The sequence below is a fragment of the Dendropsophus ebraccatus genome, chromosome 11, assembly GCF_027789765.1.
Source record: "Dendropsophus ebraccatus isolate aDenEbr1 chromosome 11, aDenEbr1.pat, whole genome shotgun sequence".
Lineage (NCBI taxonomy): Eukaryota > Metazoa > Chordata > Amphibia > Anura > Hylidae > Dendropsophus > Dendropsophus ebraccatus.
In genome coordinates this window covers 1,737,206-1,762,205 of record NC_091464.1, presented here as the reverse complement: position 1 = coordinate 1,762,205, position 25,000 = coordinate 1,737,206, and the positions used below count along the sequence as shown (strand labels likewise).

General features: G+C 53.8%; 1 protein-coding gene across 1 annotated transcript in view; it reads left to right on the top strand.

Moving 5' to 3' along the window:
• CACNA1S (calcium voltage-gated channel subunit alpha1 S) overlaps nt 1–25,000 on the top strand; it is a 268,666-nt gene that overhangs the window by 157,694 nt on the left and 85,972 nt on the right. The window contains 3 exon segments of the mRNA XM_069946057.1: nt 5,764–5,857; nt 7,276–7,345; nt 13,213–13,349. Of these exon segments, the coding sequence (XP_069802158.1) occupies nt 5,764–5,857; nt 7,276–7,345; nt 13,213–13,349 (301 nt within the window).

Below are 25,000 nucleotides of genomic sequence, written 5' to 3'. Positions count from 1 at the left end.
TGTATGTGGGGGGGGCTGTGTGTATGTGGGGGGGCTGTGTGTGTGTGGGGCGCTGTGTGTGTGTGTATGTGGGGGTGGGCTGTGTGTATGTGTGTGGGTTTGTGTGTGGGTCTGTGTGTGTGTGTGTGTGGGGGGGGCTCTGTGTATGTGTGTGGGTCTGTGTCTGTGGGGGGGGGGGGCTGTGTGTGTGTGGGTCTGTGTGTGTGTGGGTGGGCTGTGTGTATGTGTGTGGGTCTATTTGTGTGTGGGTCTGTGTGTGGGTGGTCTGTGTGTGGGTGGTCTGTGTGTGTGTGTGGGGGGGCTCTGTGTATGTGTGTGGGTCTGTGTCTGTGGGGGGGGGGGCTGTGTGTGTGTGTGGGTCTGTGTGTGTGTGTGTGGCTGTGTATTACTCATCATTGTAATTGTAAGTGTATATGACCCCGGTATCCACCTACCTGCGCAAAAATAGAAGTGCACCGAGGGCTGGCGGGGCGGATCAGTGCACCAAGGGCTGGCGGGGCGGATCAGTGCACCGAGGGCTGGCGGGGCGGATCAGTGCACCGAGGGCTGGCGGGGTGGATCAGTGCACCGAGGGCTGGCGGGGCGGATCAGTGCACCGAGGGCTGGCGGGACGGATCAGTGCACCGAGGGCTGGCGGGGCGGATCAGTGTACCGAGGGCTAGCGGGGCGGATCAGTGCACCGAGGGCTGGCGGGGCGGATCAGTGCACCGAGGGCTGGCGGGGCGGATCAGTGCACCGAGGGCTGGCGGGACGAATCAGTGCACCGAGGGCTGGCGGGGCGGATCAGTGTACCGAGGGCTGGCGGGGCGGATCAGTGCACCGAGGGCTGGCGGGGCGGATCAGTGCACCGAGGGCTGGCGGGGCGGATCAGTGCACCGAGGGCTGGCGGGGCGGATCAGTGCACCGAGGGCTGGCGGGGCGGATCAGTGCACCAAACCACCTAATCTACATATTCATAAAATGGAGGATTTAACTAAAATTGTGCTGAAAATAAAGGTAAGAACATGGCGCCCGCGGCCCCACAGGGACATAACAGCAGGTTACAGTCCTTACAGACTAACGTAACCTGCTGCTATCTCCCTATAGCGCCCGGGGGAGGACGCTATGTGTCTTATCTGTCTCCCCAGGTGCTGTTCCCCTCCCCCCCAAGTGCTGTTGCCTTCCTCCTCCCCAGCGCTGTTGCCTTCCTCCCTCCGCAGCACTGTTGCCTTCCCCCTCCCCATCGCTGTTGCCTTCCCCCTCCCCAGCGCTGTTGCCTTCCCCCTCCCCAGCGCTGTTGCCTTCCCCCTCCCCAGCGCTGTTGCCTTCCCCCCCCAGCGCTGTTGCCTTCCCCCCCCAGCGCTGTTGCCTTCCCCCTCCCCAGCGCTGTTGCCTTCCCCCTCCCCAGCGCTGTTGCCTTCCCCCCCCCCAGCGCTGTTGCCTTCCCCCTTCCCAGCGCTGTTGCCTTCCCCCTTCCCAGCGCTGTTGCCTTCCCCCTCCCCGCAGCGCTGTTGCCTTCCCCCTCCCCGCAGCGCTGTTGCCTTCCCCCTCCCCAGCGCTGTTGCCCTCCCCCTCCCCAGCGCTGTTGCCTTCCCCCTCCCCCGCGCTGTTGCCTTCCCCCTCTCTCCAGCGCTGTTGCCTTCCCCCTCCCCGCAGCGCTGTTGCCTTCCCCCTCCCCAGCGCTGTTGCCTTCCCCCTCCCCAGCGCTGTTGCCTTCCCCCTCCCCCAGCGCTGTTGCATTCCCCCTCCCCAACGCTGTTGCCTTCCCCCTCCCCAGCGCTGTTGCCTTCCCCTCCCCAGCGCTGTTGCCTTCCCCCTCCCAGCGCTGTTGCCTTCCCCCCTCCCCAGCGCTGTTGCCTTCCCCCTCCCCAGCGCTGTTGCCTTCCCCCTCTCTCCAGCGCTGTTGCCTTCCCCCTCCCCGCAGCGCTGTTGCCTTCCCCCTCCCCAGCGCTGTTGCCTTCCCCCTCCCCAGCGCTGTTGCCTTCCCCCTCCCCAGCGCTGTTGCATTCCCCCTCCCCAACGCTCTTGCCTTCCCCCTCCCCAGCGCTGTTGCCTTCCCCCTCCCCAGCGCTGTTGCCTTCCCCCTCCCCAGCGCTGTTGCCTTCCCCCTCCCCAGCGCTGTTGCCTTCCCCCTTCCCGCAGCGCTGTTGCCTTCCCCCTCCCCGCAATGCTGTTGCCTTCCCCCTCCCCGCAGCGCTGTTGCCTTCCCCCTCCCCAGCGCTGTTGCCTTCCCCCTCCCCAGCGCTGTTGCCTTCATCCTCCCCAGCGCTGTTGCCTTCCCCCTCCCCAGCGCTTTTGCCTTCCCCCTCCCCAGCGCTGTTGCCTTCATCCTCCCCAGCGCTGTTACCTTCCCCCTCCCCAGCGCTGTTGCCTTCCCCCTCCCCAGCGCTGTTGCCTTCCTCCTCCCGCAGCGCTGTTGCCTTCATCCTCCCCAGCGCTGTTACCTTCCCCCTCCCCAGCGCTGTTGCCTTCCCCCCCCAGCGCTGTTGCCTTCCTCCTCCCCAGCGCTGTTGCCTTCTCCCTCTCCCCAGCGCTGTTGCCTTCCCCTCCCCAGCGCTGTTGCCTTCCCCCTCCCCAGCGCTGTTGCCTTCCCCCTCCCCAGCGCTGTTGCCTTCCCCCTCCCCAGCGCTGTTACCTTTCCCCTCCCCAGCGCTGTTGCCTTCCTCCTCCCCAGCGCTGTTGCCTTCCCCTCCCCAGCGCTGTTGCCTTCCCCCTCCCCAGCGCTGTTGCCTTCCCCCTCCCCAGCGCTGTTGCCTTCCTCCTCCCCAGCGCTGTTGCCTTCCTCCTCCCCAGCGCTGTTGCCTTCCCCCTCCCCAGCGCTGTTGCCTTCCCCCTCCCCAGCGCTGTTGCCTTCCCCCTCCCCAGCGCTGTTGCCTTCCCCCTCCCCAGCGCTGTTGCCTTCCCCCTCCCCAGCGCTGTTACCTTCCCCCTCCCCAGCGCTGTTGCCTTCCTCCTCCCCAGCGCTGTTGCCTTCCCCCTCCCCAGCGCTGTTGCCTTCCCCCTCCCCAGCGCTGTTGCCTTCCCCCTCCCCAGCGCTGTTGCCTTCCCCCTCCCCCCTCCCCAGCGCTGTTGCCTTCCCCCTCCCCAGCGCTGTTGCCTTCCCCCCTCCCCCCAGCGCTGTTGCCTTCCCCCTCCCCAGCGCTGTTGCCTTCCTCCTCCCGCAGCGCTGTTGCCTTCCTCCTCCCCAGCGCTGTTGCCTTCCCCCTCCCCAGCGCTGTTGCCTTCCCCCCCCAGCGCTGTTGCCTTCCCCCCCCAGCGCTGTTGCCTTCCCCCTCCCCAGCGCTGTTGCCTTCCCCCTCCCCAGCGCTGTTGCCTTCCTCCTCCCGCAGCGCTGTTGCCTTCCTCCTCCCCAGCGCTGTTGCCTTCCCCCCCCAGCGCTGTTGCCTTCCCCCCCCAGCGCTGTTGCCTTCCCCCCCCAGCGCTGTTGCCTTCCTCCTCCCCAGCGCTGTTGCCTTCCTCCTCCCCAGCGCTGTTGCCTTCCCTCTCCCCAGCGCTGTTGCCTTGCTCCTCCCCAGCGCTGTTGCCTTCCCCCTCCCCAGCGCTGTTGCCTTCCCCCTCCCCAGCGCTGTTGCCTTCCTCCTCCCCAGCGCTGTTGCCTTCCCCCTCCCCAGCGCTGTTGCCTTCCCCCTCCCCAGCGCTGTTGCCTTCCTCCTCCCCAGCGCTGTTGCCTTCCCCCTCCCCAGCGCTGTTGCCTTCCCCCTCCCCAGCGCTGTTGCCTTCCTCCTCCCCAGCGCTGTTGCCTTCCCCCTCCCCAGCGCTGTTGCCTTCCCCCCTCCCCAGCGCTGTTGCCTTCCCCCTCCCCAGCGCTGTTGCCTTCCTCCTCCCCAGCGCTGTTGCCTTCCTCCTCCCCAGCGCTGTTGCCTTCCCCCTCCCCAGCGCTGTTGCCTTCCCCCTCCCCAGCGCTGTTGCCTTCATCCTCCCCAGCGCTGTTACCTTCCCCCTCCCCAGCGCTGTTGCCTTCCCTCTCCCCAGCGCTGTTGCCTTCCTCCTCCCGCAGCGCTGTTGCCTTCATCCTCCCCAGCGCTGTTACCTTCCCCCTCCCCAGCGCTGTTGCCTTCCCCCCCCCCAGCGCTGTTGCCTTCCCCCCCCAGCGCTGTTGCCTTCCTCCTCCCCAGCGCTGTTGCCTTCTCCCTCTCCCCAGCGCTGTTGCCTTCCCCCTCCCCAGCGCTGTTGCCTTCCCCCTCCCCAGCGCTGTTGCCTTCCCCCTCCCCAGCGCTGTTGCCTTCCCCCTCCCCAGCGCTGTTGCCTTCCCCCTCCCCGCAGCGCTGTTGCCTTCTCCCTCTCCGCAGCGCTGTTGCCTTCCCCCTCCCCAGCGCTGTTACCTTTCCCCTCCCCAGCGCTGTTGCCTTCCCCCTCCCCAGCGCTGTTGCCTTCCCCCTCCCCAGCGCTGTTGCCTTCCCCCTCCCCAGCGCTGTTGCCTTCCCCCTCCCCGCAGCGCTGTTGCCTTCTCCCTCTCCGCAGCGCTGTTGCCTTCCCCCTCCCCAGCGCTGTTACCTTCCCCCTCCCCAGCGCTGTTGCCTTCCCCCTCCCCAGCGCTGTTGCCTTCCCCCTCCCCAGCGCTGTTGCCTTCCCCCTCCCCAGCGCTGTTGCCTTCCCCCTCCCCAGCGCTGTTGCTGTGCTGTTAGCAGTGTAATCCTCTGGGCCGGGCAGTGCTCCTACTGGTGCTCCGGACACAGGATGTTCCCTCCCCCGAGGTGCAGTCTGGTGTATGTGGCTCTTTGTGAGCACGTTACCTTCTATGTATCGGTTGTGATGCTTAATGTTTCTGTGTGACCTGGGAGATCACCGGAACGTGCACAAACAAAAGGTGTGCGGCCCATGTCGTAGAGCGGGCAGGAGACTGGGCAGAGCGGGCAGGAGACTGGGCAGAGCGGGCAGGAGGCTGGGCAGAGCGGGCAGGAGGCTGTCGGTTAGAGCAGGCAGGAGGCTGGGCAGAGCGGGCAGGAGGCTGTTGGGCAGAGGGGGCAGGAGACTGTCTGGCAGAGCGGGCAGGAGGCTGGGCAGAGCGGGCAGGAGGCTGTCGGTTAGAGCAGGCAGGAGGCTGTATGGCAGAGCGGGCAGGAGACTGTCGGGCAGAGGGGGCAGGAGGCTGTTGGGCAGGAGGCTGTCTGGCAGAGCGGGCAGGAGACTGTATGGCAGAGCGGGCAGGAGACTGTCGGGCAGAGCAGGCAGGAGGCTGTCTGGCAGAGCGGGCAGGAGGCTGGGCAGAGCAGGCAGGAGACTGTCTGGCAGAGGGGGCAGGAGCCTGTCTGGCAGAGGGGGCAGGAGCCTGTCTGGCAGAGGGGGCAGGAGCCTGTCTGGCAGAGGGGGCAGGAGCCTGTCTGGCAGAGGGGGCAGGAGACTGTCAGGCAGAGCGGGCAGGAGGCTGTTGGGCAGGAGGCTGTCTGGCAGAGCGGGCAGGAGGATGGGCAGCAGAGGGGGCAGGAGACTGTCTGGCAGAGCGGGCAGGAGGCTGTTGGGCAGGAGGCTGTCTGGCAGAGCGGGCAGGAGGATGGGCAGCAGAGATTATTCATGACAGAGAGGGAGGAGAACGGAGCGGTGAGGCGGCCAGAGGGCGGCACAATCACCAAACTGCTCCTCCTCTTTGACTCTTGATTACAGTAGGAGACCTGAGACTGTATAGAATCTCACTCACATAGAGGCTGCGGCCCACAGTACACGGCCAGCACCAGGGGGCAGAGAGTGGCGGCTGACCCAGCTTATACTGATGGCCTTTAATCCTGCCCATTGTCCCCCACTATTCACTGGTCCGTTATGTTATTAATCACCTCTAGTTCTTTGTAGGTCCCAACCTGATAAGTCAGAAGAGGAGAAGTTGTTACTAGCCAGGAAACTGGAGCAAAAAGCCAAGGCCGAAGGAATACCCACAACGGCCAAGGTAGGCAAGGGCTTCCGATTTACCAGCCGTGTAACATAAGGGGCCAGGGGGGGGGTCACCAAACTGCCATATGGAGCCTTACAGTTAGAGGGATCAACTGGTCTCAGAAAGTTATAGAGACCTTCCAATACTTCTCAGCTGCTGTATGTCCTGCAGGAAGTGCTGTATTCTCTCCAGTCTTCAAGTACTTCTCAGCTGCTGTATGTCCTGCAGGAAGTGCTGTATTCTCTCCAGTCTGACACAGTGCTCTCTGCTGCCACCTCTGTCCATGTCAGGAACTGTTCAGAGCAGGAGAGGTTTTCTATGGGGATTTGCTGCTGCTCTGGACAGTTCCTGCAGGACATACAGCAGCTGATAAGCACTGGAAGACTGGAGAGAATACACCCCTTCCTGCAGGACATACAGCAGCTGAAAGGTACTGGAAGATTGGAGAGAATACACCACTTCCTGCAGGACATACAGCAGCTGAAAAGTACTGGAAGATTGGAGAGAATACACCATCTCCTGCAGGACATACAGCAGCTGAAAAGTACTGGAAGACTGGAGATTTTTACATAGAAGTAAATTACAAATCTCTATAACTTCCTGACACATAAGATTACACGGTGAACTCTGTAAAATGATACAATTAGAAGCAAATTTTATACCCAAGGACCCAGATGTATCATGTGACATGTGAACTGCTGACAGCAACCAATCACAGCCCAGTTACAGCTCTGGAGACATGGAGGCTGAGCTGTCATTGGCTGCTGTGGGCGGTTTACATTGTACGTCTGGGTCACCATGTCCCACTTTGTGATCATCTCCTTAGATTTGAGTTGATTGTGTTCTATCTTGTAATGTCATCTTCCTCATTCTCCTCCTCATCTTCCTCATCCTCCTCCTCATCTTCCTTCTCTTCCTCATCCTCCTCCTCATCTTCCTCATTCTCCTCCTCACCTTCCTCATCCTCCTCCTCATCTTCCTCATTCTCCTCCTCATCTTCCTCCTCCTCACCTTCCTCATCCTCCTCCTCATCTTCCTTCTCTTCCTCATCCTCCTCCTCACCTTCCTCATCCTCCTCCTCATCTTCCTCATTCTCCTCCTCATCTTCCTCCTCCTCACCTTCCTCATCCTCCTCCTCTTCCTCATTCTCCTCCTCACCTTCCTCATCCTCCTCCTCATCTTCCTCATTCTCCTCCTCCTCATCTTCCTCCTCCTTACCTTCCTCCTCCTCTTCCTCATCCTCCTCCTCATCTTCCTCATTCTCCTCCTCACCTTCCTCATCCTCCTTCTCATCCTACTCCTCCTCTTCATCTTCCTCATTCTCCTCCTCATCTTCCTCATCCTCCTCCTCCTCTTCCTCATTCTCCTCCTCCTCTTCCTCATTCTCCTCCTCATCTTCCTCCTCATCCTCTTCTGTTTCCGTCTATTTGCAGCTTAAGATCGATGAATTTGAATCGAATGTAAATGAAATCAAGGATCCTTATCCTTCTGCCGATTTCCCCGGTACGTGTTCTTGTGTTTCTGCTGCAAGGTGACAATCTGCATTCCTCATGGTCCGACAATGTTGGGGTAACTGGTGACCGCCTGCTGTAAGGGATAACCGTACACCTTGTGTGGCAGCACCTCATCCCCCATCCTGGCAGCCTCCTTCTCCTCCTCCCTGTCATTGTCTCCTCCGATACCCCTCTGTACCCGGTATGTGTGGCAGCACCTTGTCCCCCATCCTGGCAGCCTCCTTCTCCTCCTCCCCGTCGTTGTCTCCTCCGATACCTCTCTGTACCCGGTATGTGTGGCAGTACCTTGTCCCCCATCCTGACAGCCTCCTTCTCCTCCTCCCCGTCGTTGTCTCCTCCGGTACCTCTCTGTACCCTGTATGTGTGGCAGCACCTCGGCCTCCATCCTGGCAGCCTCCTTCTCCTCCTCCCTGTCGTTGTCTCCTCCGGTACCCCTCTGTACCCGGTATGTGTGGCAGCACCTTGTCCCCCATCCTGGCAGCCTCCTTCTCCTCCTCCCTGTCGTTGTCTCCTCCGGTACCCCTCTGTACCCGGTATGTGTGGCAGCACCTCTGCCTCCATCCTGGCAGCCTCCTTCTCCTCCTCCCCATCATTGTCTCCTCCGGTACCCCTCTCTGTACCCTGTATGTGTGGCAGCACCTTGTCCCCCATCCTGGCAGCCTCCTTCTCCTCCTCCCTGTCGTTGTCTCCTCCGGTACCTCTCTGTACCCTGTATGTGTGGCAGCACCTTGTCCCCCATGCTGGCAGCCTCCTTCTCCTCCTCCCTGTCGTTGTCTCCTCCGATACCTCTCTGTACCCTGTATGTGTGGCAGCACCTTGTCCCCCATGCTGGCAGCCTCCTTCTCCTCCTCCCTGTCGTTGTCTCCTCCGATACCTCTCTGTACCCTGTATGTGTGGCAGTACCTTGTCCCCCATCCTGGCAGCCTCCTTCTCCTCCTCCCTGTCATTGTCTCCTCCGATACCCCTCTGTACCCGGTATGTGTGGCAGTACCTTGTCCCCCATCCTGGCAGCCTCCTTCTCCTCCTCCCCATCGTTGTCTTCTCTGGTACCCCTCTCTGTACCCTGTATGTGTGGCAGCACCTTGTCCCCCATCCTGGCAGCCTCCTTCTCCTCCTCCCTGTCGTTGTCTCCTCCGGTACCTCTCTGTACCCTGTATGTGTGGCAGCACCTTGTCCCCCATCCTGGCAGCCTCCTTCTCCTCCTCCCCGTCGTTGTCTCCTCCGATACCCCTCTGTACCCTGTATGTGTGGCAGCACCTTGTCCCCCATCCTGGCAGCCTCCTTCTCCTCCTCCCTGTCGTTGTCTCCTCCGATACCTCTCTGCACCCTGTATGTGTGGCAGCACCTTGTCCCCCATCCTGGCAGCCTCCTTCTCCTCCTCCCTGTCGTTGTCTTCTCCAATACCTCTCTGTACCCGGTATGTGTGGCAGTACCTTGTCCCCCATCCTGGCAGCCTCCTTCTCCTCCTCCCTGTCGTCTCCTCCGATACCTCTCTGCACCCTGTATGTGTGGCAGCACCTTGTCCCCCATCCTGGCAGCCTCCTTCTCCTCCTCCCCGTCGTTGTCTCCTCTGGTACCTCTCTGCACCCTGTATGTGTAGCAGCACCTTGTCCCCCATCCTGGCAGCCTCCTTCTCCTCCTCCCTGTCGTTGTCTCCTCCGATACCTCTCTGTACCCGGTATGTGTGGCAGTACCTTGTCCCCCATCCTGGCAGCCTCCTTCTCCTCCTCCCTGTCGTTGTCTCCTCCGGTACCCCTCTCTGTACCCTGTATGTGTGGCAGCACCTTGTCCCCCATCCTGGCAGCCTCCTTCTCCTCCCCGTCGTTCGTTGTCTTCTCCGGTACCTCTCTGTACCCTGTATGTGTGGCAGCACCTCGGCCTCCATCCTGGCAGCCTCCTTCTCCTCCTCCCCGTCGTTGTCTCCTCCGATACCTCTCTGTACCCTGTATGTGTGGCAGCACCTTGTCCCCCATCCTGGCAGCCTCCTTCTCCTCCTCCCTGTCGTTGTCTTCTCCGATACCTCTCTGTACCCGGTATGTGTGGCAGCACCTTGTCCTCCATCCTGGCAGCCTCCTTCTCCTCCTCCCCGCCATTGTCTTCTCCGATACCTCTCTGTACCCGGTATGTGTGGCAGCACCTTGTCCCCCATCCTGGCAGCCTCCTTCTCCTCCTCCCTGTCGTTGTCTCCTCCGATACCTCTCTGCACCCTGTATGTGTGGCAGCACCTTGTCCCCCATCCTGGCAGCCTCCTTCTCCTCCTCCCTGTCGTTGTCTTCTCCGATACCTCTCTGTACCCGGTATGTGTGGCAGTACCTTGTCCCCCATCCTGGCAGCCTCCTTCTCCTCCTCCCTGTCGTTGTCTCCTCCGGTACCCCTCTCTGTACCCTGTATGTGTGGCAGCACCTTGTCCCCCATCCTGGCAGCCTCCTTCTCCTCCTCCCTGTCGTTGTCTCCTCCGGTACCTCTCTGTACCCTGTATGTGTGGCAGCACCTTGTCCCCCATCCTGGCAGCCTCCTTCTCCTCCTCCCCGTCGTTGTCTCCTCCGGTACCCCTCTGTACCCGGTATGTGTGGCAGTACCTTGTCCCCCATCCTGGCAGCCTCCTTCTCCTCCTCCCCATCATTGTCTCCTCCGGTACCCCTCTCTGTACCCTGTATGTGTGGCAGCACCTCGGCCTCCATCCTGGCAGCCTCCTTCTCCTCCTCCCTGTCGTTGTCTCCTCCGGTACCCCTCTGTACCCGGTATGGGTGGCAGCACCTCTGCCTCCATCCTGGCAGCCTCCTTCTCCTCCTCCCCATCATTGTCTCCTCCGGTACCCCTCTCTGTACCCTGTATGTGTGGCAGCACCTTGTCCCCCATCCTGGCAGCCTCCTTCTCCTCCTCCCTGTCGTTGTCTCCTCCGGTACCTCTCTGTACCCTGTATGTGTGGCAGCACCTTGTCCCCCATGCTGGCAGCCTCCTTCTCCTCCTCCCTGTCGTTGTCTCCTCCGGTACCTCTCTGTACCCTGTATGTGTGGCAGTACCTTGTCCCCCATCCTGGCAGCCTCCTTCTCCTCCTCCCTGTCATTGTCTCCTCCGATACCCCTCTGTACCCGGTATGTGTGGCAGTACCTTGTCCCCCATCCTGGCAGCCTCCTTCTCCTCCTCCCCATCGTTGTCTTCTCTGGTACCCCTCTCTGTACCCTGTATGTGTGGCAGCACCTTGTCCCCCATCCTGGCAGCCTCCTTTGCCTCCTCCCCATCGTTGTCTTCTCTGGTACCTCTCTGCACCCTGTATGTGTGGCAGCACCTTGTCCCCCATCCTGGCAGCCTCCTTCTCCTCCTCCCCGTCGTTGTCTCCTCCGATACCCCTCTGTACCCTGTATGTGTGGCAGCACCTTGTCCCCCATCCTGGCAGCCTCCTTCTCCTCCTCCCTGTCGTTGTCTCCTACGATACCTCTCTGCACCCTGTATGTGTGGCAGCACCTTGTCCCCCATCCTGGCAGCCTCCTTCTCCTCCTCCCTGTCGTTGTCTTCTCCGATACCTCTCTGTACCCTGTATGTGTGGCAGCACCTTGTCCCCCATCCTGGCAGCCTCCTTCTCCTCCTCCCTGTCGTTGTCTTCTCCGATACCTCTCTGTACCCGGTATGTGTGGCAGTACCTTGTCCCCCATCCTGGCAGCCTCCTTCTCCTCCTCCCTGTCGTCTCCTCCGATACCTCTCTGCACCCTGTATGTGTGGCAGCACCTTGTCCCCCATCCTGGCAGCCTCCTTCTCCTCCTCCCCGTCGTTGTCTCCTCTGGTACCTCTCTGCACCCTGTATGTGTAGCAGCACCTTGTCCCCCATCCTGGCAGCCTCCTTCTCCTCCTCCCTGTCGTTGTCTCCTCCGATACCTCTCTGTACCCGGTATGTGTGGCAGTACCTTGTCCCCCATCCTGGCAGCCTCCTTCTCCTCCTCCCTGTCGTTGTCTCCTTCGGTACCCCTCTCTGTACCCTGTATGTGTGGCAGCACCTTGTCCCCCATCCTGGCAGCCTCCTTCTCCTCCCCGTCGTTCGTTGTCTCCTCCGGTACCTCTCTGTACTCGGTATGTGTGGCAGTACCTTGTCCCCCATCCTGGCAGCCTCCTTCTCCTCCTCCCTGTCGTTGTCTTCTCCGGTACCTCTCTGTACCCTGTATGTGTGGCAGCACCTCGGCCTCCATCCTGGCAGCCTCCTTCTCCTCCTCCCCGTCGTTGTCTCCTCCGATACCTCTCTGTACCCTGTATGTGTGGCAGCACCTTGTCCCCCATCCTGGCAGCCTCCTTCTCCTCCTCCCTGTCGTTGTCTTCTCCGATACCTCTCTGTACCCGGTATGTGTGGCAGCACCTTGTCCTCCATCCTGGCAGCCTCCTTCTCCTCCTCCCCGCCATTGTCTTCTCCGATACCTCTCTGTACCCTGTATGTGTGGCAGCACCTTGTCCCCCATCCTGGCAGCCTCCTTCTCCTCCTCCCTGTCGTTGTCTCCTCTGGTACCCCTCTCTGTACCCTGTATGTGTGGCAGTACCTTGTCCCCCATCCTGGCAGCCTCCTTTGCCTCCTCCCCATCGTTGTCTTCTCTGGTACCTCTCTGCACCCTGTATGTGTGGCAGCACCTTGTCCCCCATCCTGGCAGCCTCCTTCTCCTCCTCCCTGTCGTTGTCTTCTCTGGTACCTCTCTGCACCCTGTATGTGTGGCAGCACCTTGTCCCCCATCCTGGCAGCCTCCTTCTCCTCCTCCCTGTCGTTGTCTCCTCTGGTACCTCTCTGCACCCGGTATGTGTGGCAGCACCTTGTCCCCCATGCTGGCAGCCTCCTTCTCCTCCTCCCCATCGTTGTCTCCTCTGGTACCTCTCTGCACCCTGTATGTGTGGCAGTACCTTGTCCCCCATCCTGGCAGCCTCCTTTGCCTCCTCCCCATCGTTGTCTCCTCTGGTACCTCTCTGCACCCTGTATGTGTGGCAGCACCTTGTCCCCCATCCTGGCAGCCTCCTTCTCCTCCTCCCTGTCGTTGTCTCCTCCGATACCTCTCTGTACCCGGTATGTGTGGCAGCACCTTGTCCCCCATCCTGGCAGCCTCCTTCTCCTCCTCCCCGTCGTTGTCTCCTCTGGTACCTCTCTGCACCCTGTATGTGTGGCAGCACCTTGTCCCCCATCCTGGCAGCCTCCTTCTCCTCCTCCCCGTCGTTGTCTCCTCTGGTACCTCTCTGCACCCTGTATGTGTGGCAGTACCTTGTCCCCCATCCTGGCAGCCTCCTTCTCCTCCCCCCCGTCGTTGTCTCCTCTGGTACCTCTCTGCACCCTGTATGTGTGGCAGTACCTTGTCCCCCATCCTGGCAGCCTCCTTCTCCTCCTCCCCGTCGTTGTCTCCTCTGGTACCTCTCTGCACCCTGTATGTGTGGCAGTACCTTGTCCCCCATCCTGGCAGCCTCCTTCTCCTCCTCCCCGTCGTTGTCTCCTCTGGTACCTCTCTGCACCCTGTATGTGTGGCAGTACCTTGTCCCCCATCCTGGCAGCCTCCTTCTCCTCCTCCCCGTCGTTGTCTCCTCTGGTACCCCTTTGCCCCTCGCACCTGGTAAGTTCGCCTCCCCCGTGCACTGACCGGGTCTCTGACACAGGCAGCCGCCACCCAGTTCGCTGGACTCCCGGTGTCTCTCAGGTGATTGCCGACCAGCAGAAGTGGGTTTCCCCAGAGGGTGAGAGGGCATAGGTGGCGAGGTGCACTATGTTAGGGGATACGGCACCAGCATGGGGAGACACGGGACTCCTATTATGAAGACTTTCTCATTTACAATCTCGTCTTGCAGAACCTTCGGGTGCCGCGTTACTCGCAGGTTTCATATTTTTTTCCTTGGTTTTAGGTGATGATGAAGAAGAGGAGCCGGATATCCCTCTCAGTCCTCGTCCTCGTCCTCTGGCAGAGCTGCAGTTAAAGGAGAAAGCCGTCCCCATGCCAGAGGCCAGCTCCTTCTTTATTTTTAGTCCAACAAACAAGTATGTCCTTCACTTGTGAATAAACCACAGACTTACACTATCACACACGTGTACATGCCGCTATACTATCACACACGTGTACATGCCGCTATACTATCAGACGTGTACATGCCGCTATACTATCACAGACGTGTACATGCCGCTATACTATCACACACGTGTACATCCCGCTATACTATCACACACGTGTACATGCCGCTATACTATCACACACGTGTACATGCCGCTATACTATCACACACCTGTACATGCCGCTATACTATCACACACGTATACATGCCGCTATACTATCACAGACGTGTACATGCTGCTATACTATCACACACGTGTACATGCCGCTATACTATCACACACGTGTACATGCCGCTATACTATCACACACGTGTACATGCCGCTATACTATTACACACGTGTACATGCCGCTATACTATCACACACCTGTACATGCCGCTATACTATCACACACGTGTACATGCCGCTATACTATCACACACCTGTACTTGCCGCTATACTATCACACACGTGTACATGCCGCTATACTATCACACACCTGTACATGCCGCTATACTATCACACACCTGTACTTGCCGCTATACTATCACACGTGTACATGCCGCTATACTATCACACACGTGTACATGCCGCTATACTATCACACACGTGTACATGCCGCTATACTATCACAGACGTGTACATGCCGCTATACTATCACAGACGTGTACATGCCGCTATACTATCACACACGTGTACATGCTGCTATACTATCACACACCTGTACATGCCGCTATACTATCACACACGTGTACATGCCGCTATACTATCACACACGTGTACATGCCGCTATACTATCACACACGTGTACATGCCGCTATACTATCACAGACGTGTACATGCCGCTATACTATCACAGACGTGTACATGCCGCTATACTATCACACACGTGTACATGCCGCTATACTATCACACACGGTACATGCCGCTATACTATCACACACCTGTACATGCCGTTATACTATCACACACGTGTACATGCCGCTATACTATCACAGACACATCTACATGCCGCTATACTATCACAGACGTGTACATGCCGCTATACTATCACACACGTGTACATGCCGCTATACTATCACACACGTGTACATGCCGCTATACTATCACACGCGTGTACATGCCGCTATACTATCACACATCTGTACATGCCGCTATACTATCACACACGTGTACATGCCGCTATACTATCACACACCTGTACATGCCGCTATACTATCACACACGTGTACATGCCGCTATACTATCACACACGTGTACATGCCGCTATACTATCACACACATGTATACATGCCGCTATACTATCACACACGTGTACATGCCGATATACTATCACAGATGTGTACATGCCGCTATACTATCACACACGTGTACATGCCGCTATACTATCACACACGTGTACATGCCGATATACTATCACACACGTGTACATGCTGCCTTACACTATCACACACGTATACATGCCGCTATACTATCACACACACGTGTACATGCCGTAAAACTATCACACACGTGTACATGCCGCTATACTATCACACACGTGTACATGCCGCTATACTATCACAGACGTCTACATGCCGATATACTATCACAGATGTGTACATGCCGCTATACTATCACACACCTGTACATGCCGTTATACTATCACACACCTGTACATGCCGCTATACTATCACACACCTGTACTTGCCGCTATACTATCACACGTGTACATGCCGCTATACTATCACACACGTGTACATGCCGCTATACTATCACACACGTGTACATGCCGCTATACTATCACACACGTGTACATGCCGCTATACTATCACAGACGTGTACATGCCGCTATACTATCACAGACGTGTACATGCCGCTATACTATCACACACGTGTACATGCCGCATACTATCACACACGTGTACATGCCGCTATACTATCACAGACGTGACATGCCGCTATACTATCACAGACGTGTACATGCCGCTATACTATCACACACGTGTACATGCCGCTATACTATCACACACGTGTACATGCCGCTATACTATCACACACCTGTACATGCCGTTATACTATCACACACGTGTACATGCCGCTATACTATCACAGACACATCTACATGCCGCTATACTATCACAGACGTGTACATGCCGCTATACTATCACACACGTGTACATGCCGCTATACTATCACACACGTGTACATGCCGCTATACTATCACACACGTGTACATGCCGCTATACTATCACACATCTGTACATGCCGCTATACTATCACACACGTGTACATGCCGCTATACTATCACACACCTGTACATGCCGCTATACTATCACACACGTGTACATGCCGCTATACTATCACACACGTGTACATGCCGCTATACTATCACACACACGTATACATGCCGCTATACTATCACAGACGTGTACATGCCGCTATACTATCACACACCTGTACATGCCGCTATACTATCACACACGTGTACATGCCGCTATACTAACAGATGTGTACATGCCGCTATACTATCACACACGTGTACATGCCGCTATACTATCACACACGTGTACATGCCGCTATACTATCACACATGTGTACATGCCGCTATACTATCACACACGTGTACATGCCGCTATACTATCACACACGTGTACATGCCGCTATACTATCACACACGTGTACATGCCGCTATACTATCACAGACGTGTACATGCCGCTATACTATCACACACATGTACACGCCGCTATACTATCACAGACCTGTACATGCCGCTATACTATCACACACATGTATACATGCCACTATACTATCACACACGTGTACATGCCGCTATACTATCACACACGTGTACATGCCGCTATACTATCACACACGTGTACATGCCGCTATACTATCACACACGTGTATATGCCGCTATACTATCACACACGTGTACATGCCGCTATACTATCACACACCTGTACATGCCGCTATACTATCACACACGTGTACATGCCGCTATACTATCACACACCTGTACATGCCACTATACTATCACACACGTGTACATGCCGCTATACTATCACACACGTGTACATGCCGCTATACTATCACACACCTGTACATGCCGCTATACTATCACACACGTATACATGCCGCTATACTATCACACACGTGTACATGCCACTATACTATCACACACCTGTACATGCCGCTATACTATCACACACGTATACATGCCGCTATACTATCACACACCTGTACATGCCGCTATACTATCACACACGTGTACATGCCGCTATACTATCACACACGTGTACATGCCGCTATACTATCACAGACACATCTACATGCCGCTATACTATCACAGACGTGTACATGCCGCTATACTATCACACACGTGTACATGCCGCTATACTATCACACACCTGTACATGCCGCTATACTATCACACACGTATACATGCCGCTATACTATCACACACATGTATACATGCCACTATACTATCACACACGTGTACATGCCGCTATACTATCACAGACGTGTACATGCCGCTATACTATCACACACGTGTACATGCCGCTATACTATCACACACCTGTACATGCCGCTATACTATCACACACGTGTACCTGCCGCTATACTATCACACACGTGTACATGCCGCTATACTATCACACACGTGTACATGCCGCTATACTATCACACGTGTACATGCCGCTATACTATCACAGACGTATACATGCCGCTATACTATCACACACGTGTACATGCCGCTATACTATCACACACGTGTACATGCCGCTATACTATCACACGTGTACATGCCGCTATACTATCACAGACGTATACATGCCGCTATACTATCACACACGTGTACATGCCGCTATACTATCACACACGTGTACATGCCGCTATACTATCACACACCTGTACATGCCGCTATACTATCACACACGTGTACATGCCTCTATACTATCACACACCTGTACATGCCGCTATACTATCAGACACGTGTACATGCCGCTATACTATCACACACCTGTACATGCCGCTATACTATCACAGACACATCTACATGCCGCTATACTATCACACACCTGTACATGCCGCTATACTATCACACACGTGTACATGCCGCTATACTATCACACACGTGTACATGCCGCTATACTATCACACACGTGTACATGCCGCTATACTATCACACACGTGTACATGCCGCTATACTATCACACACGTGTACATGCCGCTATACTATGACACACGTGTACATGCCGCTATACTATGTCACACGTGTACATGCCGCTATACTATCACACACCTGTACATGCCGCTATACTATGACACACGTGTACATTCCGCTATACTATTAGACACGTGTACATGCCGCTATACTATCACACACGTGTACATGCCGCTATACTATCACACACGTGTACATGCCGCTATACTATCACACACGTGTACATGCCGCTATACTATCACACACGTGTACATGCCGCTATACTATCACACACGTGTACATGCCGCTATACTATCACACGTGTACATGCCGCTATACTATCACAGACGTATACATGCCGCTATACTATCACACACGTGTACATGCCGCTATACTATCACACACCTGTACATGCTGCTATACTATGACACACGTGTACATTCCGCTATACTATTAGACACGTGTACATGCCGCTATACTATCACAGACGTGTACATGCCGCTATACTATCACACACGTGTACATGCCGCTATACTATCACACACGTGTACATGCTGCTATACTATCACACACGTGTACATGCCGCTATACTATGTCACAAGTGTACATGCCGCTATACTATGACACACATGTATACATGAGGCTATACTATGACACACGTGTACATGCCGCTATACTATGACACACGTGTACATGCCGCTATACTATGACACACGTGTACATGCCGCTATACTATCACACACATGTATACATGCCGCTATACTATCACACACGTGTACATGCCGCTATACTATGACACACGTGTACATGCCTCTATACTATCACACACGTGTACATGCCGCTATACTATCACAGATGTGTACATGCCGCTATACTATCACACACACATGTACATGCCGCTATACTATCACACACCTGTACATGCCGCTATACTATCACACACATGTATACATGCCGCTATACTATCACACACATGTATACATGCCGCTATACTATCACACACGTGTACATGCCGCTATACTATGACACACGTGTACATGCCTCTATACTATCACACACGTGTACATGCCGCTATACTATCACACACATGTATACATGCCGCTATACTATCACACACGTGTACATGCCGCTATACTATGACACACGTGTACATGCCTCTATACTATCACACACGTGTACATGCCACTATACTATCACACACCTGTACATGCCGCTATACTATCACACACGTGTACATGCCGCTATACTATCACACACGTGTACATGCCGCTATACTATCACACACGTGTACATGCCGCTATACTATCACACACGTATAGATGCCGCTATACTATCACACACGTGTACATGCCGCTATACTATCACAGACGTGTACATGCCGCTATACTATCACACACGTGTACATGCCGCTATACTATCACACACGTGTACATGCCGCTATACTATCACACACGTGTACATGCCGCTATACTATGTCACACGTGTACATGCCGCTATACTATCACACACACGTGTACATGCCGCTATACTATCACACACGTGTACATGCCGCTATACTATCACACACACGTGTACATGCCGCTATACTATCACACACGTGTACATGCCACTATACTATCACACACGTGTACATGCTGCCTTACACTATCACACACGTGTACATGCCGCTATACTATCACACACACGTGTACATGCCGCTATACTATCACACACGTGTACATGCCGCTATACTATCACACACGTGTACATGCCGCTATACTATCACACACGTGTACATGCCGCTATACTATCACACACGTGTACATGCTGCCTTACACTATCACACACGTGTACATGCCGCTATACTATCACACACGTGTACATGCCGCTATACTATCACAGACGTGTACATGCCGCTATACTATCACACACGTGTACATGCCGCTATACTATCACAGACGTGTACATGCCGCTATACTATCACACACGTGTACATGCCGCTATACTATCACACATGTGTACATGCCGCTATACTATCACACACGTGTACATGCCGCTATACTATCAGATGTGTACATGCCGCTATACTATCACACACGTGTACATGCCGCTATACTATCACACACCTGTATATGCCGCTATACTATCACACACGTGTACATGCCGCTATACTATCACACACGTGTACATGCCGCTATACTATCACACACCTGTATATGCCGCTATACTATCACACACCTGTACATGCCGCTATACTATCAGATGTGTACATGCCGCTATACTATCACACACGTGTACATGCCGCTATACTATCACACACGTGTACATGCCGCTATACTATCACACACCTGTATATGCCGCTATACTATCACACACCTGTACATGCCGCTATACTATCACACACGTGTACATGCCTCTATACTATCACAGACGTGTACATGCCGCTATACTATCACACACGTGTACATGCCGCTATACTATCACACACGTGTACATGCCGCTATACTATTACACACGTGTACATGCCGCTATACTATCACACACCTGTACATGCCGCTATACTATCACACACGTGTACATGCCGCTATACTATCACACACCTGTACTTGCCGCTATACTATCACACACGTGTACATGCCGCTATACTATCACACACCTGTACATGCCGCTATACTATCACACACCTGTACTTGCCACTATACTATCACACGTGTACATGCCGCTATACTATCACACACGTGTACATGCCGCTATACTATCACACACGTGTACATGCCGCTATACTATCACAGACGTGTACATGCCGCTATACTATCACACACGTGTACATGCCGCTATACTATCACACACGTGTACATGCTGCTATACTATCACACACCTGTACATGCCGCTATACTATCACACACGTGTACATGCCGCTATACTATCACAGACGTGTACATGCCGCTATACTATCACACACGTGTACATGCCGCTATACTATCACACACGTGTACATGCCGCTATACTATCACAGACGTGTACATGCCGCTATACTATCACAGACGTGTACATGCCGCTATACTATCACACACGTGTACATGCCGCTATACTATCACACACGGGTACATGCCGCTATACTATCACACACCTGTACATGCCGTTATACTATCACACACGTGTACATGCCGCTATACTATCACAGACACATCTACATGCCGCTATACTATCACAGACGTGTACATGCCGCTATACTATCACACATCTGTACATGCCGCTATACTATCACACACGTGTACATGCCGCTATACTATCACACACCTGTACATGCCGCTATACTATCACACACGTGTACATGCCGCTATACTATCACACACGTGTACATGCCGCTATACTATCACACACATGTATACATGCCGCTATACTATCACACACGTGTACATGCCGATATACTATCACAGATGTGTACATGCCGCTATACTATCACACACGTGTACATGCCGCTATACTATCACACACGTGTACATGCCGATATACTATCACACACGTGTACATGCTGCCTTACACTATCACACACGTATACATGCCGCTATACTATCACACACACGTGTACATGCCGCTATACTATCACACACGTGTACATGCCGCTATACTATCACACACGTGTACATGCCGCTATACTATCACAGACGTCTACATGCCGATATACTATCACAGATGTGTACATGCCGCTATACTATCACACACCTGTACATGCCGTTATACTATCAGACACCTGTACATGCCGCTATACTATCACACACCTGTACTTGCCGCTATACTATCACACGTGTACATGCCGCTATACTATCACACACGTGTACATGCCGCTATACTATCACACACGTGTACATGCCGCTATACTATCACACACGTGTACATGCCGCTATACTATCACAGACGTGTACATGCCGCTATACTATCACAGACGTGTACATGCCGCTATACTATCACACACGTGTACATGCCGCTATACTATCACACACGTGTACATGCCGCTATACTATCACAGACGTGTACATGCCGCTATACTATCACAGACGTGTACATGCCGCTATACTATCACACACGTGTACATGCCGCTATACTATCACACACGTGTACATGCCGCTATACTATCACACACCTGTACATGCCGTTATACTATCACACACGTGTACATGCCGCTATACTATCACAGACACATCTACATGCCGCTATACTATCACAGACGTGTACATGCCGCTATACTATCACACACGTGTACATGCCGCTATACTATCACACATCTGACATGCCGCTATACTATCACACACGTGTACATGCCCGCTATACTATCACACACCTGTACATGCCGCTATACTATCACACACGTGTACATGCCGCTATAACTATCACACACGTGTACATGCGCTATTACTATCACACAACACGTATACATGCCGCTATACTATATCACAGACGTGTACATGCCGCTATACTATCACACACCTGTACATGCCGCTATAACTATCACACACGTGTACATAGCCGCTATACTAACAGGATGGTACATGCCGCTATACTATCACACACGTGTAACATGCCGCTATACTATCACACACGTGTACATGCCGCTATACTATCAACACATGTGTACATGGCCGCTATACTATCACACACGTGTACATGCCGCTATACTATCACACACGTGTACATGCCGCTATACTATCACACACGTGTACATGCCGCTATACTATCACAGACGTGTACATCCCGCTATACTATCAGATGTGTACATGCCGCTATACTATCACACACACGTGTACATGCCGCTATACTATCACAGACCTGTACATGCCGCTATACTATCACACACATGTATACATGCCACTATACTATCACACACGTGTACATGCCGCTATACTATCACACACGTGTACATGCCGCTATACTATCACACACGTGTACATGCCGCTATACTATCACACACGTGTACATGCCGCTATACTATCACACACGTGTACATGCCGCTATACTATCACACACCTGTACATGCCGCTATACTATCACACACGTGTACATGCCGCTATACTATCACACACCTGTACATGCCACTATACTATCACACACGTGTACATGCCGCTATACTATCACACACGTGTACATGCCGCTATACTATCACACACCTGTACATGCCGCTATACTATCACACACGTATACATGCCGCTATACTATCACACACGTGTACATGCCGCTATACTATCACACACATGTATACATGCCGCTATACTATCACACACGTGTACATGCCGCTATACTATCACACACGTGTACATGCCGCTATACTATCACACACGTGTACATGCTGCTATACTATCACACACCTGTACATGCCGCTATACTATCACACACATGTACATGCCGCTATACTATCACACACGTGTACATGCCGCTATACTATCACACACATGTATACATGCCGCTATACTATCACACACGTGTACATGCCGCTGTACTATCACACACCTGTACATGCCGCTATACTATCACACACCTGTACATGCCGCTATACTATCACACACGTATACATGCCGCTATACTATCACACACGTGTACATGCCACTATACTATCACACACCTGTACATGCCGCTATACTATCACACACGTATACATGCCGCTATACTATCACACACCTGTACATGCCGCTATACTATCACACACGTGTACATGCCGCTATACTATCACACACGTGTACATGCCGCTATACTATCACAGACACATCTACATGCCGCTATACTATCACAGACGTGTACATGCCGCTATACTATCACACACGTGTACATGCCGCTATACTATCACACACCTGTACATGCCGCTATACTATCACACACGTATACATGCCGCTATACTATCACACACATGTATACATGCCACTATACTATCACACACGTGTACATGCCGCTATACTATCACAGACTGTACATGCCGCTATACTATCACACACGTGTACATGCCGCTATACTATCACACACCTGTACATGCCGCTATACTATCACACACGTGTACCTGCCGCTATAACTATCACACACGTGTACATGCCGCTATACTATCACACACGTGTACATGCCGCTATACTATCACAACTGTACATGCCGCTATACTATCACAGACGTATACATGCCGCTATACTATCACACACGTGTACATGCCGGCTATACTATCACACACGTGTACATGCCGCTATACTATCACACGTGTACATGCCGCTATACTATCACAGACGTATACATGCCGCTATACTATCACACACGTGTACATGCCGCTATACTATCACACACGTGTACATGCCGCTATACTATCACACACCTGTACATGCCGCTATACTATCACACACGTGTACATGCCTCTATACTATCACACACCTGTACATGCCGCTATACTATCAGACACGTGTACATGCCGCTATACTATCACACACCTGTACATGCCGCTATACTATCACAGACACATCTACATGCCGCTATACTAATCACACACCTGTACATGCCGCTATACTATCACACACGTGTACATGCCGCTATACTATCACACACGTGTACATGCCGATATACTATCACACACGTGTACATGCCGCTATACTATCACACACGTGTACATGCCGCTATACTATCACACACGTGTACATGCCGCTATACTATGACACACGTGTACATGCCGCTATACTATGTCACACGTGTACATGCCGCTATACTATCACACACCTGTACATGCCGCTATACTATGACACACGTGTACATTCCGCTATACTATTAGACACGTGTACATGCCGCTATACTATCACACACGTGTACATGCCGCTATACTATCACACACCTGTACATGCCGATATACTATCACACACGTGTACATGCCGCTATACTATGTCACAAGTGTACATGCCGCTATACTATGACACACATGTATACATGAGGCTATACTATGACACACGTGTACATGCCGCTATACTATGACACACGTGTACATGCCGCTATACTATGACACACGTGTACATGCCGCTATACTATCACACACATGTATACATGCCGCTATACTATCACACACGTGTACATGCCGCTATACTATGACACACGTGTACATGCCTCTATACTATCACACACGTGTACATGCCGCTATACTATCACAGACAGTGTACATGCCGCTATACTATCACACACGTGTACATGCCGCCTTATACTATCACACACTTGTACATGCCGCTATACTATCACACACGTGTACATGCCGCTATACTATCACACACGTGTACATGCCGCTATACTATACACACAGTGTACATGCCGCTATACTATCACAACACGTGTACATGCCGCTATACTATCACACACGTGTACATGCCGCTATACTATCACACACGTGTACATGCCACTATACTATCACACACGTGTACATGCCTCTATA